The sequence below is a fragment of the Grampus griseus genome (genome assembly GCF_964374135.1).
Source record: "Grampus griseus genome assembly, chromosome: 5".
Lineage (NCBI taxonomy): Eukaryota > Metazoa > Chordata > Mammalia > Artiodactyla > Delphinidae > Grampus > Grampus griseus.
The window spans coordinates 125,355,985-125,371,911 of record NC_138998.1 but is presented as its reverse complement, the minus strand read 5'-3'; the positions used below and the strand labels follow the sequence as shown (position 1 = coordinate 125,371,911).

Here is a 15,927-nt window from a genome sequence, read left to right as displayed (position 1 = left end):
TGGGGTGTGCTGTGCTGTGGTTCCTGGAGACTCAATCATACATGGAACGATTATCACTGAAGACTAATTCCAAACAGAAGTAAGCCTGTGAGTGAATGCGCATTGCTGTGCTTGCCTGAGCTGCTTCATCTTGACTGAAAAACATCTCTTGTGGATGTTTCCCAGGTGTTGAACTGAGACTAATAAGGCAGCAGTAAAGACTTGAGTTATTCCAGCTCCGTATCTAACATCTTGGTCTACCTCCTGCTAGGCACGCCCTGCATGTGGCTTTGGGGGCTCTTTAGAGATTTCGGTGGAAAAGTACCCAGCATTGTTGACCAAATCTGATTTTTTAAAAAAATTCCCAGTAGCTTCCAAGTAGTTGGGATTGAAATGGTACAGTGGACTTTAAGCAAATCTGTGACCTGTTTTCTTATGTAGGCCCCAAATGAGTACCAAATTTTATATTCTCCAAGATTTAATCCAGGGTAGATGCTCCAACTCTAGAATTACCTGAGACCAAGATCTGTGTTTTCACCCTTGTCCCCGTTTATTTCCATCTTATTTTACTCTTCCTCTGTGAAAGAAAGCAGATCTGCCTGGTTTCCCTTTTTATTTCATCAGTATCTCTTCCCAGGCTTCACAAACTCACCAGAACAAGGTGGATTATTTGGACCCTTGGTCCCACGAGGTTTAGATAACAGAACCTGTTTTTACTGAGAGTTGAAAAAACAGAAATGACAACATTCCTTTTCAGACTGGGCTCCCTAAGCCTTTTCCTTATTCTTTTTGGTACAATAATGAGGGCTGACAGGGCCCCTTGACACCATTAATGGTAAATGAATTTTTCAGTAAAGACTAACAGAGAAAAACGATGGAAGTTCAGATTTATTTTTTTGACCCAGAGAGTTCTGTATCTCCTTATGCCTTTGCTTTCCATGTATACTTTATGAGAAATTTCAGCAAAAGCTTCTTAAAATTAATCCAGTAGCTGTCTCCTTCAACTCTCCTTCCTGGAACTCTTCACCCATCTGCATAGAGGTCCTAGACACTTCTTAAGGGCCCCTATCCCGAAAGATTAAAGGCAGTGCAGTCAACTCAAGTCTTATCCTGAGCCTTACCTTTGTAAACTTAGCAATACCTCCTCCTTTTCACGTAAGAAAATTTACAGAGAAGCAGTCTCACATGTGAATTGGATTCTGTCCCATTTCTCTCCCAAACTGGGAAGAAGCTGGTCATATACTTGCACATTTGTATTATAAATATTCAAAGACTCTAATCCGGTATCTTCCATATAACACACATTTTAACTCCTACTTTAAACTTTCAGAATGCTTTTTATGGCATCTGTTATGCCCTACTTTAAAACGTCTGTCAGCCTAATATTTCTACTTTTTTTTTCCTTTATTAATTTATCTTCAAGGTCATGCGTGGAAACACCTTTCAGGGGAAAGAACCCATCTGCTTTGGTGAAAATGTACACTATAAACCTTCATTTCTGCAAGGGTATAAATAAAAAAAAAAATCTGAGAGTCTATTAGAATGCCTTCAAAGCAGAGTTCCCTAAAGCTTGCTTTGTGCAACACTGGTACCAGGAGTCCACGCAGCAAACAAAACAAAAGCAGGGGAGGGGGGCGGGATTCAGCATTAGGAGATACCCTCTTTAAAATTCAAAATGCAAAGCAGCATTGTCAACAGTTGTAGGCATTCTAAAGAAAAGATATTTGCTTCATTTTATTTAACTGCTTATTTCTCAAACTTATTTGATTACAGACTCTTTTCCTGTATGTATGAACGCAACAAATAGTAACATGCTGCTGTACTAGGATTCCACGGTACAGTCTGGAAACTGTGCTAGGTGATACTACTTTTCATTTTTCAGAAAGGACTATTCCAATGCATTCCTGTAGTGGAAAATAATCTTGAGATAGAAATATAGCTCACTTCTTTCTCACACTGCATTTACAGGGCTATCTAGGGTTCATCTCACAAACAGTAAACCTCCAAGTGACTGTTTGGTTCTTATAAGTAAACACAAAAACGTATCTTCTTTTTTTAACTTCATCTGAATCATCAACAGCTCATCGGCTGGGGATAAATCATCAATTGTCACAGACAACAGCCACAGTCACACCTACAGTGTTCATCTCTCACTCGCCTTCCCTTGTTTTTATTTGTCACACTTCAGGTACTTCTTACTGTACGTACTTCTGACCCCTAAATACAAACAAACACACAAAGAATCTAATTTATGATTTCCCTCATTAAAAAAAAAAACCCATCATCAGTGATGTCCAGGTAAGACAGAGCAGGTGTCTCCCTCTTCCATCCCTTTTTGGCTGATTGAACCCCTCTCACTTCCTCATTTGTGACATGGAGGGTCACCCCAACACAACTGACAAGTATTCCCTGAGATCCTGCGTGTAAAGTCCCCAGCTTGGCACACAGTAATCCTGACGCCTTATCAGTCATAGTGTCCTACCATGATGTCCTCACACATTTTTTATGGTCACAACTGGAACATCTGGCATTCCCTTCTCACTCTTCCCAACTGCAATGTTTTCATCCTCCAAATTACCCTACCACTTCCCCACTGACAAAACTTTCTCTAGAAATGTGAGGATATGTCCGATTGATGAGGAAACCTGTAGTGAGCAGCAAGCAGCCTACCGAAGTCCAGTCCATCTGACCGAAGTTCCCCAGCTCCCCAAACATGAACACCTCCCTGCAGCTAACTCCCACTTAACAGCCCCATCAGGAACACTCTTGATGTATTCGCATAACCCTTCCTTAAGACATTTTCCTTCTTGCCCCTTTTTCTTCCCTTTTTATGGTGATATCAAATCCCCTACAAAAAAAATAAAACCTCTTCCTGATGTCCCAGATTAACCCTTTCCAATACTACAGGTCTATGATTCTACTTTTCTTCTGATGAATTCATATATATACACTCAAGTTGTACTTACTGATGTATGGTTTTCACTATTTAAAAAAATTTTTTTAATTGAGGTAATTGACATATTGTATTAGTTTTAAGTGTATAAGAATGATCTGATATACGGATATATTGTGAAATGATCGCCACAATAAGTTAATATCCCTCACCACCATAGTTACAATTTTTTTTTTCTTGTTTTGAGAACTTTTAAGATCTACTCTCACAGCAACTTTCAAATACACAGTACAGTATTGTTAACTACAGTCACCATTCACTATGGCTTTTATTCCCCCAGATATTTTTCTCACGTAAACATAAGCTCTTTAAGGGGAGTGAATGTATCAGTTTTTTACTCCATCCACAGTGGAAGTGTAAAAAATTTTGATTGATCCACCAATACCAAACACTTTCATTCCTAGGAGTTATATTTATTCCAGTTAAACTGGAATAAATTACACCTAGGACAGAAAATATTAATTGAGGGATATAACAAAGTTGGATATAGCAAAGTTGGGGTGTTTACTTAGGGACAAATGACTGTGAAGCTTTTATTTATTTGGTAGTTGGTTTGTGTGTGTGTGTGGTTTTTTTTTTGCAATTAATTAATTAATTTATTTATTTTTGCTGTGTTGGGTCTTCGTTTCTGTGCGTGGGTTTTCTCTAGTTGTGGCAAGCGGGGGCCACTCTTCATCGCGGTACGCGGGCCTCTCACTATCGCAGCCTCTCTTGTTTCAGAGCACAGGCTCCAGACGCGCAGGCTCAGTAGTTGTGGCTCACGGGCCCAGTTGCTCCACGGCATGTGGGATCCTCCCAGACCAGGGCTCGAACCCGTGTCCCCTGCATTAGCAGGCAGATTCTCAACCATTGCACCACCAGGGAAGCCCAGTTTGCATGTTTGTTTTGTCATTCAGGATATTGTTTATTTAGAAAATGTGTTCAGGAATACTCAAGTTTTATCTGCCTGGAATCTTCCCAATCATTTGTGGTTTAGGGAACACTTCTCTGGCTACAGCCTTAACTCATCAAAGACTCTAGAACTTCTCTCTCTTTAAAAAGGAAACCATGAAGGACAATCCCTAGGCATGATGTATGGAGACAAAGAGGTCTAGTTGCCTTAGAGCATAACAGCCCTCAGCCTCAACGTTTGTCACCAATGTTGAATGACAAAGGCCACAGCAATCCTACTGAGAGCTGTGACTTCCAGCGGCTGCTCTGGGCAGTGACTCTTCTTGATCACATGATATGGTCCTCCACCCTGCAGGAGATGGCCAGCCCCATTTAGTCCTCTCAGCACCTCTGGCAGGCAGCCTTTCCTGCCACCTGCAGACAGGATGCCTGTCTTTCACGTACCTGGCACATGCCCTTGGGAGTGGTGAAGGTTTTTCCTAATTCTGAGCATATTGCCTAAGTCTACATTATTGGAATACAAATGAGCAGCCTGATAAAAGAGTAACCTTGAGTCTGCTCTCCTATCTGTGTCAAAAAAGTAAATCACTCACAAATATGGAACTTTTATTAGCCACACATTACTTGGGGATCCACCTAAGTAACACTGGGTTGACAGTCACTGCGCTCACTGACAGCCCCTGGCAAGATCAATGCAACGTCAAAGTCAGGACTGTCCCGGTCACTCAGGTGAACTGCTCTCTCAAGAAAAGAGAACTGGGCTTCCCTGGTGGTGCAGTGGTTGGGAGTCCGCCTGCCGATGCAGGGGACACGGGTTCGTGCCCCAGTCCGGGAAGATCCCACATGCCACGGAGCGGCTAGGCCCATAAGCCATGGCTGCTGAGCCTGTGCGTCCGGAGCCTGTGCTCTGCAATGGGAGAGGCCGCAACAGTGAGAGGCCCGCACACTGCAAAAAAAAAAAAAAAAAAAAAAAAAAGAAAAGAGAACTGACTTCTATTATAAACTAAGCACTGTGCTGGCCACCTTCTCAGTTTGTCACACAACCTGGTGAGGGGATGCATTTTTAGAAACTAAGGCTCTGGTAGGTTCCACAACTATATCCAAAACTGAGATGTAGTAGTCAAGGTTTCTCAAAGCCTGAGTCCTTTACACCATCGCATACTGCTGCTCTATTACTAAAGTTCTCTAAAGAAGCAAACCGGTGTAATGCCTGTATGGTCTCCATTAAATCTCCCTGCTACTGGATTGATTTTCTCACTTCTTACCTCTGGGATTGGCATGTATGGTCTACTTTTTTCTCCACTCTTGTTATTCCTTGTTATTCCATAAAATATAGGAATATTCTTTTAAGTGAGTCCTTGCGGCAACTTTGGAATTACCATCATTCTTCAAACAAGTTATGTAAACCAGCTGCCAATAGTGGTCTCTGGTTAAACATTTAATATTATTGTTCCATAGCGTTACTACTGAAATACACTTATTTCTAAACTATCTCTTATTTGAATCTGAAGGCTGTCTCTGAAGTAGTTTTGTGTAGTGATTGCAGAGGACTAATTTTTAAGGTGTTGTATTGTTTGAAGATATATGAACACTTCACAGGTGCATTAGGGAAGTAAAGACCCATGAATGAAGCAGTAACTTAAGAAACAGGGCAAATAAAATGTTGCATCTTCTGTATAGGTGAAGGTATGTTAGCTATGTGCAGTTAAATACAGGTATGTTAAGGGTTAATTATTCATTTAAAATTTTCTTTATGTCTGTTTATTAAAAAGAAAGAAAATCTTATTATGTGAAAAACTGTACCCATTATTGTGAGAAAGAATTTTATCATGAAAAGCTTGAATGCCATGTACAGTTTAGACGTCTGTGGATATTGAAGGCTGTAGTCAAGATAAAGAAATATATAATTCCCTCCATCTCAGAGAAGGTAAAAAGAGATGAGAGAGAATGCAACTCAAGATCCACTTCTGGTCTGTCCACAGAGAGGAATCGGCATGAATTTCTAGAAGGGAAGACAGGTTGTGAAGCATGTGCAATGCTCAAATATGTCACAGTATCTGCCATCACAGCTAATACTCAGCAAGGCAGCACCTCTCTAGAAGGTACCATGATTTATAACACTATTGGAAGTCCGGAGTGACCAAGTTATCCAAATATTCAACCAGGAGGCAGCTAAAGAAACCACTCTGGTTACCTAGGAAGCAGGCTGGTTTCGAAAGGACGTGAATAAAAGGTGGCAGGAATCCACTCTCAAGAACAGATAGGAGAGTAGCTTAAATGTGAGCATAATGTTAGGAGTTCTGACACGGACTGAATTGTGTTCCCCCCAAATTCATATGTTGAATCCTAGTTCCCAGTACCTTAGAACGTGACTGTATGAGGGATATAGGGCTTTAAAGGGATACTTAACTTAAAATCAGGTCATTGGAGTGGAACCCTAATCCAATCTGACCAATGTCCTTATAAGAAGAGGTTATTAGGACATATAGAAAGAGACACCAAGCATGTGTGGGCATAGAGGAAAAACCCAGTGGGGACACAGCAAGAGAGTGGCCATAAGTAAGCCACGGAGAGAGGCCTCAGAATCCAACCCTGCAAGCACCTCGATGGACTTCTACCTTCTGGAACTGTGAGAAAAGAAATTTATGTTGCTTAAGCCACCCAGTCCGTGGTATTTTGTTATGGCAGCCCTGGCAAACTAATATAGATTTTAATTGTCATTATAAACTTAGGCTTTGATAACAATATCTAAGGAAAAATGTAAAAGAACATTTTATTTACTTTCAGAACTAGATGATCTTGGTTAAGGTAGCTGTTGGGGATCATGATGCAGCATGGGAGGGAGAAAAAGCAGAATTCTTCCTTTTTTTTTTTTTTTTTTTTTTTTTGGTTGAGCTGCAGTAGCATGCGGGATCTTAGTTCCCTGACCAGGGATGAAACCCGTGCCCCCTGCATTGGAAGCACAGTCTTAACCACTAGACCACAAGGGAAGTCCCCTAAATTTCTACTTTTTTCTGTTGAGCTGAATGATCTTCCAATTGAAAAGGGCAGAAGAACCACTGATCATTGGTAATAAATGTCAAAGATTAGTGACAGGATTATAGAACAAGTCCTAGCTGCTCTAAATGAGCACCTGTTATAGAATGAATTGTGTGCCCCTCTCCCTGCCCCAAATTCATATATTGAAGTCCTAACCCCCAGTACCTCAGAAAATGACTATAATTGGAGATAGGGTCTCTAAAGAGGTAATTAAGTTAAAATGAGGTCTTTAGGGTGGGCCCTAATCCAATATGACTGGTATCCTTAGAAGAGGGAATTAACACACAGATATACACAGAGAGAAGACCATGTGAAGACACAGGGAGAATGTGACCATTTACAAGCAAAGGAGAGAGGCCCCAGAGAAAATCAAACTTATGGACACTTTGATCATGGACTTCTCGCTTCCAGAACTACAAGAAAATAATTTTCTGTTGCTTAAGCCACCCAGACTGTGATACTTTGTTATGGTAACCCTAGCAGACTAATACAGGGCCCACCTTCTGGCTCAGATTAGGACTGCTTTTGGTGGAAACTGCAAAACTCCTAGTAGAAAACATAGGCAGAACACTCTTTGACATAAATTGTAGCAATATTTTTTTCGGATCTGACTCCTAAAGCAAAGGAAATAAAAGCAAAAATAAACGATGGGACCTAATTAAATTTAAGGCTTTTGCACAGCAAAGGAAACCACTGACAAAACATAAAGACACACACCCACAGAATGGGAGAAAGTATTTGTGAATGATATGACCAATAAGGGGTTAATATCCAAAATATATAAATAGTTTATACAACTCAACATCAAAAAAACAAATGATCTGATTAAAAAATGGGCAGAAGATCTGAACAGACACATTTCCAAAGAAGACATGCAGATGGCCAAAAGGCACAAGAAAAGATGTTCAACATCGTTAGTTAACAGAGAAATGCAAATTAAAACCACAATGAGATATTACCTCACACCTGGCAGAATGATTGCCATCAAAAAAAATACAAATAACAAGTGTTGGCAAGGATGTGGAGAAAATGGAACCCTTGTACACTGTTGGTGGGAAGTAAACTGGTGCAGCCACTGTGGAGAACAGTACTATGGAGGTTTCACAAAAAACTAAAAATAGAACTACCATATGATCCAGCAATTCCACACCTGAGTATATATCCAAAAAAACTGAAAACACTAATTCAAAAAGATACACACACCCCAACGTTCATAGAAGCATTATTTACAATTGCCAAGATATGGAAGCCACCTAAGTGCCCATCAACAGATGAATGGATAAAGAAGATGTGGTATATACACACAATGGAATATTACTCAGCCATAAAAAAGAAAGAAATTTTGCCATTTGCAACAACATGGATGGACTTGAAGGGTATTATGCTAAGTGAAATAAGTCAGACAGAAAGACAAATACTGCATGATATCACCCATATGTGGAATCTAAAAAGTAAAACAAACCAGTGAATGTAACAAAAAAGAAACAGACTCACAGATAAAGAGAACAAACTAGTGGTTACCAGTGGGGAGATGGAAAGAGGGAGGGGCAAGATAGGGCAGGGGATTAAGAAGAACTACTTAACTACTTAACTACTTAACTACTAAGTATTTTTAACTACTAGATAAAAATAAATAAGCTACAGGGATATATTGTACAACACAGGGAATATAGCCAATATTTTATAATAACTATAAATGGAGTATAACCACCTTTACAAATTATGAATCACTATACTGTACACCTGAAACATAATATTGCACATCTACTATACCTTAATAACAAAAAGATTGCTTTCGGTGATATCTGCAGGGCACAGATAACACCTTAAACACAAGATGACAGAGATGCAACTCAGCAGCACTCTGCATAAAACAGACGGGAGATTTGGGAGCAAATGTGACCAATCTGAGTCCACCCAATGCAACGCAACACTCACCCCCTGGCTGAGGTGGGCAACAGGCTCCTCCATGCTGCAGTGGCCACAGCACCCTTGGAGAACTGTGAAAAGACACAAACCAGAACACATTTAGAGGAGTGCAGAAGGAACCAGAAACAGGTGCCATTGTGCCATCTATACACCTGTTGAGGGAAGTGGAGACAGGACGCTGAGGCAGAAGCAGCATGAAAACTGCGGGTTTTATTTACGTGACGATCTGTGGTGTGGAAAAGACTGGCTTGGCTTGGTCACAGAGGTGCAACAAGGACATCTGAGTGGGACGGTAAAGGAAAGGGAAGTGGGCTTTAAGTGGGGTAAGAACTTTCTAGTGACCAGAGCAGCCCAAAGACAGGATGCATTGTTGGAAGAGCTAGTGAATGTCTCCCAAGCTGAGGCATTTGAGGCCGGGCTGGGAACGTGGTGAAGATTCCAGCCAATGGGTGGTCAGTGCCTGTCCCAGCGCTTATAGTTCTAACTAGAGATGTTCTTGTATTTACTGCTCAGAGGTTCCTGAAGATACCTCAGGGCAGGAAAGAGCATAAAGCGCAGAACAGAGGCAGTGGCTGAAAAGTAAAAACCATCAGGATCTCTGAGTGGTGATGAAATGGGAGAAGAAGTAAAGAACGTCCATTCATTCTGACACAGTCAGCAGCTAGTCATCTTCCCCTAGGGAACATCTTTTCCAGGGATGGGTGAGGAGGGGCATGTTTCAACAGTGGGAAGGGAAAATGCCAAATCTAAGGACTCATATTTTCATAGTTATAACCTCACCTCTATATTTTTGAATTTTGTGCTCAGCGAAAGTCCCTTACTCTTAAAAATTGCTTCCTCCTTCCCAGGCCTGGTTCCATGGGCATGCAATCTGTTGGGTCACACAGGGTCCCGTGCTCAGGAGGGCTCTGTGCTTGGTTGAACATTCTGCTGTTGCCATCTTAAAATTCTTAATTTTGGAACAAAATGTCCCACCTTTTCGTTTTGCACTGGACCCTGCAAATTTTGGAGCTGATCCTATCCCCTCCACATTTTTGAGTCATACTCCTATTTGCATTCAGATGCCTTCAATTGTTCCTATAAACCTGGGACAGACAGAATTGTAGTGGTGGGTAAACGTGTTTGGAAGCAGCTGGGTTTTGCTGTCACTGGTGCTTTTCTCTCCTGCAGTCCCAACTTTTTGTTACTTACTTGCTGTCAGATTAGGAAGGAGATCCTTAGTGTCACCTTCCTAACTTATAAATGGAAATAATAACAGTAAGGGCCTCATTGACATTCATGGGAAGTGAATGACATAAAGCACGTAAACAAATGACTCGCGGTAACAAATATTTGTCATTATTTGTTGAGGACATTCAGAGGTCATTAAGGGGAAAAAGTAATCCACGGGTCAGGCTTGGATGCCTGGTAAGTAAAGACAGAAGACAACACCTAGGGGAGCTGGCAGAGAAATACTGATTTCTTGGGAAAGAAGCCAGCATCCTCCTGGCTGAGCCAAGATCCCACATCTGAAGTCCGTGGCTTCCTTCCCTCCCACCAGCCCCACTCTGGACTGTGCCTTGGTGGCTGATGCTCCTTCAGGTCAAGAGCAGATGTATCTGGGCAGTTCTAGCCCATTCTAGATTCACTGGATACTAACCCGGCATTGGATGGCTTGTGTTTAACCTAGGAGAAAGTGGCTTCCCAGAAGGCTGATTTCTGTAATTTAGGACAGACACGAGGAAGAACAAGGACAGAGTTTGAGGTCAGAAGTTCTGAGGTATGGGGGTCTAAAGGGAATCATCTTTCCAGACCCTTCCCCTCCTAACTTTCACTTCACCCACATCTCAGATGATGTTACATCCCTGCCTGATTAAAAACAACAACAACAACAACAACTCAGATGACCGTCCCCTTCTCAAAACAAAAACAAACAAAAAATAAACCAAAAAAAGTTGTTTTTTTTTTAAAAAAAAACCTTCTTTCAAGGAGAAGTAAATAGGTCACTGCTTCTTCTCCAGGTCCGGCGCCTTTCTCCTTCGGTTCGGTCTAAAGATAGAAATTCCAGGTTACTTGTGGTTGCTTTTGACGGGAAAAAAATGAGGCTTTTGCTCCCTTTACAAGCAAAGAAATCCTATTTCCTTTAAGCTTGTCTTGTTCACATTCTCTTCCAGAAACGCCTCCCCCACCTCTTCAAACCGAGACAAAAAGCGAAATGCGGATAAAAACGCACCCCAGCAGCAGCCCTTTATACGATACCCCCGAGAGGCCTGCGGGGTCGGATGAGTCAAGCTCACGGGTAACGGCGCGGAGCGCTCTCGACTTTTCTGCATCCCAGACGTCCTAGGACTCACCTTTCCCTGATCCTCCGCCGTCCCTCTCCTGGCCCCAGACTCTCCCTCCTACTGCTCGTGGGGTTCAGGCGGCAGGCGGCCGGGGAGGCGCTCGGGGAACCGGGGGAGCCGGGGTCGCCGCACCTGTGGGCGCCGGGGCCGCAGGCCCCTCCCGGCCGAGCGGGCGCAGCTCCCCGGCGGCTCCGCTAGGGGTCTCTCTCGGGTGCCGAGCGGGCTGGGCCGGATCAGCTGACTCGCCGGGCTCCGAGCCCCGCCGCCGCGCTGCTGCTCCGTCAGTTTCCTCGGCAGCGGTAGGAGTGAGCACCCTGAGCAGCGCGAGCGCGGGGCCACAGGAGACGGCGGCGGCGGCGACACCGGTAGAGCAAGGGCTCGGCGGATCCCACTCGCACAGCAGCGCACTCGGTGCCCCGCGCAGGGTCGCGATGCTGCCCGGTTTGGCACTGGTCCTGCTGGCCGCCTGGACTGCTCGGGCGCTGGAGGTGGGTGCCGCGCCTCGGAATGGGGTGGGGGGGGGAGGAGGGGACCCGCTCCCTCTGAGTCTTTAATCCAGAGAAGCCGGGGGGCAGTCGAGGGGACCCCTCTCCTCTCCGCGCCCAACACCCCCGCTTGCGGGCGCCCTGCGCATCCCCGCCTCCGGCCCAGCCCTGCCCTGGGGACGCGCGTTCCGGCCAGCGGAGAGGGAGCGGACGAGGCGTCGGGCCCCTGGGTCCGCGCCAGTCGGGGGCGAGAAGAGGAGGAGGCTGTCCTGAGTTCGGACCCTGACTCAGTCCCTGACTCGGGGGCCGGGGGGAGGCGAGACACGTCCAGATGAGAGATAGGGGGAGGGAGCACGTGGGGAAACCCGAAAACGCAGCGTCCCTGGATCCTGTCCCCGGCACTTAATCGCTGCCCTTCCCTTTCTCTCGGGCCCTGGCGAGGAGGAGTCGGGACAGCTCGGGAAGCTGGGCACCCTCCACCCCCCGCTTCCCTTTGCCTTTTCCGCCCCGTTTCACCTTCTCTTCGCATCCCCACCACCCCTTCCCGGCCCGACCTTCTTCCTCCTCCCTTCCTCTTCGCGGCTGCTCGGGGCTGCCGCCCGAGTGCGACCCCAACATGCAGGGTCGCACAACACCCTCCACAGGCAAACTTTGTACATTTCTGCGTCTCCCTTTTGTGTTAAGTTGAGAGAGATGGGAGGGGTCGGACACCCGCAGCCACCTCTCACCTTCTCCAAGCCAGGACATTGTGGGCGTTCGCTCGCACCCTCCGATTCTCCCGGTGAGGGCGAAGGTCCCTGGGAACAAAAGCCGCGACACCCCGCCCTCGCCAGCCCGGGGCGCGGTGGGCTGAGCCGCGCTGGTCTGTGCGCCACCGAGGCTGCCATCTGACTCCCTTCCCCGTGCTGCGCGTCTGTCCCGGAGGGGGCTCTGGCGGTGCCTCGGGGCCCCTCTACTCCCCCCCCCCCCACTTCCCATCACCTCCGCGGCTTGCTGATTCTGTGCTCGGTTGTGAAGTCCTTGAGGAGAAATACGGGGAGAGTGGGGTGTGCGTCTGGAAAGGGCAGTGGCTGGTGGTGGGGAGGCACGAGCACTCCCCTCCTGTGCATCAAAGGAGGCGTTTGTCTGATGAAGGCGCGGCCTCTTCCCTGGCAGCGCTGGGCACTCTGGTTTACCTCCTCTGGGGACGCGGCCTGCTGTGGAGGGTCCTTAGGGTCTTTTTTTTAGGGTGCAGATGAAAGGGTTGAATTGAGTGAAGATTAAGACGGAGAAGATGGCGCCTCTGCAGTGCAGCAAAGAAAATCTGTGGAGGCTGCAGCCTGGTGAAATCCACCCACCGCTAGGTGTATAGCAAGTCTTCCCCATTGATCCAACTCTCGAACATTCAGCTAATGCCTGTGCAAAATGACTATTTTCCTTTTTATCTGAAGATGCTTAGAAGTTGTTTGCTTGGCAGCTGGGGCAGAAAAGGTTGTATTTCGCATCCTTTGGGTTCCCATTCTGTATTTTACCATTGGTAACCTCCCTTCCCCGGATGTTTGTTTGTTTGTTTGTTTGTTTCTCCTCTTCCCCTACCTCATGGTGATTTTCCAAGAAAGCAATTTCTGGACAAATGTTTTCCTGTAATTCCACTGAGACTATACTGAGCGTCACACCGTTACAGCTTTTTAGTCCCTAATTTACAAGGTCATTGAACTTTTTCCTCTTCTGTCTTTTTCCTACAAGTGGCTCAGGAATCACCTTAGGGCTAGTTAAGGCAGATTGTTTTAAGAGTTGAAGAATTTGGTTTTCTGTTTAAAAAATGCATTTAATTAAGGGAGCTGGGATTTTTCCAATACTTAAATTTACTCCAATGATTATTTCAGTTTTCCTGATTGTCTTATTACACATTAAAAGATACATATTAAGTAATTAACAGCATATCCTTTATAGTTGAAGCTTTTGCCAAAAAGTAAATATTTAACTGTTTTGAGCAATATTTTTTTCTGTGTAAAAGGATGCAGCGTGTAGGCAAATATGATTCAGATTTCTTTTTTAGCCTGTTTGACTGCATTTTTTTGCTCTTCCTCCCATCCTTTTGGACATTTTCACTGGTTACTGTCACCTCCTTCAAAGGGTGGAGGTGAGATTCACAGTTTGCATTTTGCAAAGCGTTAATGGAAAAGTAGGCAATTCACTCTGATGAGGTTTGAGGGGGATTTATGCAGCTAAATCTCTGTCCACTGAAAAGATGTAATTATGAGTTGACTGTCTTTTGTAGGGCTGAGAAAATAGGTCTGCTGCAGATGGCTCAAAAAAAGAAATGAATAAGGGCAATGACAATGGGGCCTCAGCTTCTGGGGGAAGCATCATTACCTGAATTGATGATTTTCCCTAGTACAGTGACCGAGTATGAGTTAAAAAAACCCTGGCATTTATTTATTTAAACTTGATTCCTCTTAAGTTTTGTTTTCCTATATTGTGGGATTTAACCTAATCACAAGTACCTGCTTTCATAGTGGTGCTGATTCACAGATAATATATACCTACTCACACTGGCCAGAACTAACCTAATGGTAGATGCCTGAGCACAGAATAGTGAAGCTCAGATTTGATGGTGAGGTATAAGGAATCACTGTTTCTGCCTGATCTGTGGAAAACCATGACACGGGCAGGGTACCCAAGCGGCTCTCTTGTCACCCTAACCAGCAGAGGCATGTGATGGGTACTTGGGAGGCCATTAGTACTGCAGAGAAGTACTCCAGAGAGAATAATGATCCCTGGTTCTGGTTGGGGAAATGAAGAGGAACATATAACTAAATAAATCACAAGGTTAAATTAGAAATGGCCGATTAAAAAAAAAAAAAGAAATAATGTGACCCATTGAATATTGGTTTGAAGAAAAACGGAGAGGTCAGAAACAGACTCACAGATGTAGAGAATGGACTGTGGTTGCCAAGGGAGAAGGGGGGGGTGGGGAGGTTGGATTGGGAGTTTGGGATTAGCAGATGCAAACTGTAATATTATATATAGAATGGATAAACAACAAGGCCCTACTGTGTAGCATAGGGAACTATATTCAGTATCCTGTAATGAATCATAATGGAACAGGAAAAAAAGAGAAAAACATAGAGGTTATCCTTGTGGAAAAGGCTTTCTCCCTGTTGCTAGAGGACCTCTATTTTGTATTACTTTTCATGGCATACTAGAGATTTCTATACAGATATTTGTATGAAGATGAAGGTTGTCAGTCATTCTAGAAATAAACAGAGCTATTATGTGCCTTTCGTGTGGCCACTAAACTACCATTGAGTGTGGTAAAATTCAGGAGAAATGTACCTTCTCTTTCTGCACGTTTGACCTAGGTGGGGATATGTATTACCTTAAGAGACTTACGAAGCATCTTCGATTAATATACTTCTCTAATTTCTGCCTAGTTATATCAGTTACAAATGCAAAGATAAGCCTTATACATGTACTTTAAAAATAAAGCTCCAGGAAGTAAGGTTTAGATTGACTTGCATACGCCTTATTTCCCCTCACCCTCCTTCTCCTGTTCCCAGGAAGTTTGCAGAGTAAATAAGACGGGCACATGATTATGAAAGAAAACAGAAAGCGTTAAGTACCAAGAGGAAAGTACAGATTAAGTGGCATACTGAGTAAAATATTAACAGTATAAACATCTATATATAAGGAATAAAGGAACAGTGGGATGAGATAATCCTGGAGAATTTCTTGGTGGTTCCTTTCCAGCCAGATTTGTATCTCAGGTTGGGAGAAGGGAGATTAAGTCTTTGCTTTTACATATTTGTTTACATACTTCTCTCCATCTTTCCCCTCCTAGACACACACGCACACACACACACACACACACACACACATACACACACCCCTACACCCCTACACCCCTACACCCCTACACCCCTACACCCCTGAGGGTGTGGGTGGAGCCAGTGTGGGATTTGATTTTCTTAGTTTCTCATCTATTCATTTGGGACCTTTTTAATTGATTCTCCTTTTGGACCAAGCTCTCTCCTGTAGCCCTGAAGCTAGCCTGGTGAACAAAACCATCATTTGCTTCAGGAAGCTTCCAGTCTAGTGGGGACCATACACAGACCATACACAAATCATTATAAGTGTGTGCTCATGAACTGTGACAGATGCTGAGACAGAAAGCAAAGGTGCAGGGTACGCTCTGGAGAGGAGTAGGGAATTCCAAATAAGGAGGTGAAGGACCGAAGGTGAGGGGCTGAAAGCAGGGTCTCAGAGCTCTAGGGCGGCATCTTCATTAGCACCTTGACTGAGGGAATGAGTACATGATGAAAAAAGTGATTCACTGGGCAGCAAT

General features: G+C 44.3%; 2 protein-coding genes across 3 annotated transcripts in view; one reads left to right on the top strand and one right to left on the bottom strand.

Moving 5' to 3' along the window:
- LOC309823200 (uncharacterized protein) overlaps positions 1 to 11,209 on the bottom strand; it is a gene marked incomplete at its 3' end in the record, with an annotated part of 239,699 nt that extends 228,490 nt beyond the window's left edge. The window contains exons 1-2 of the mRNA XM_082655342.1: positions 11,125 to 11,209; positions 8,801 to 8,862 (exon numbers count right to left, since the gene is read on the bottom strand). The remainder of the gene's footprint in view (positions 1 to 8,800; positions 8,863 to 11,124) is intronic.
- Positions 11,210 to 11,401: 192 nt separating this feature from the next.
- Positions 11,402 to 15,927, top strand: part of APP (amyloid beta precursor protein) — a 275,180-nt gene continuing 270,654 nt past the window's right edge. For both annotated transcript variants that reach the window (XM_082654428.1, XM_082654427.1), the window contains exon 1: positions 11,402 to 11,603. In XM_082654428.1, the coding sequence (XP_082510554.1) occupies positions 11,547 to 11,603 (57 nt within the window). In that variant the 5' untranslated portion in view covers positions 11,402 to 11,546. The remainder of the gene's footprint in view (positions 11,604 to 15,927) is intronic.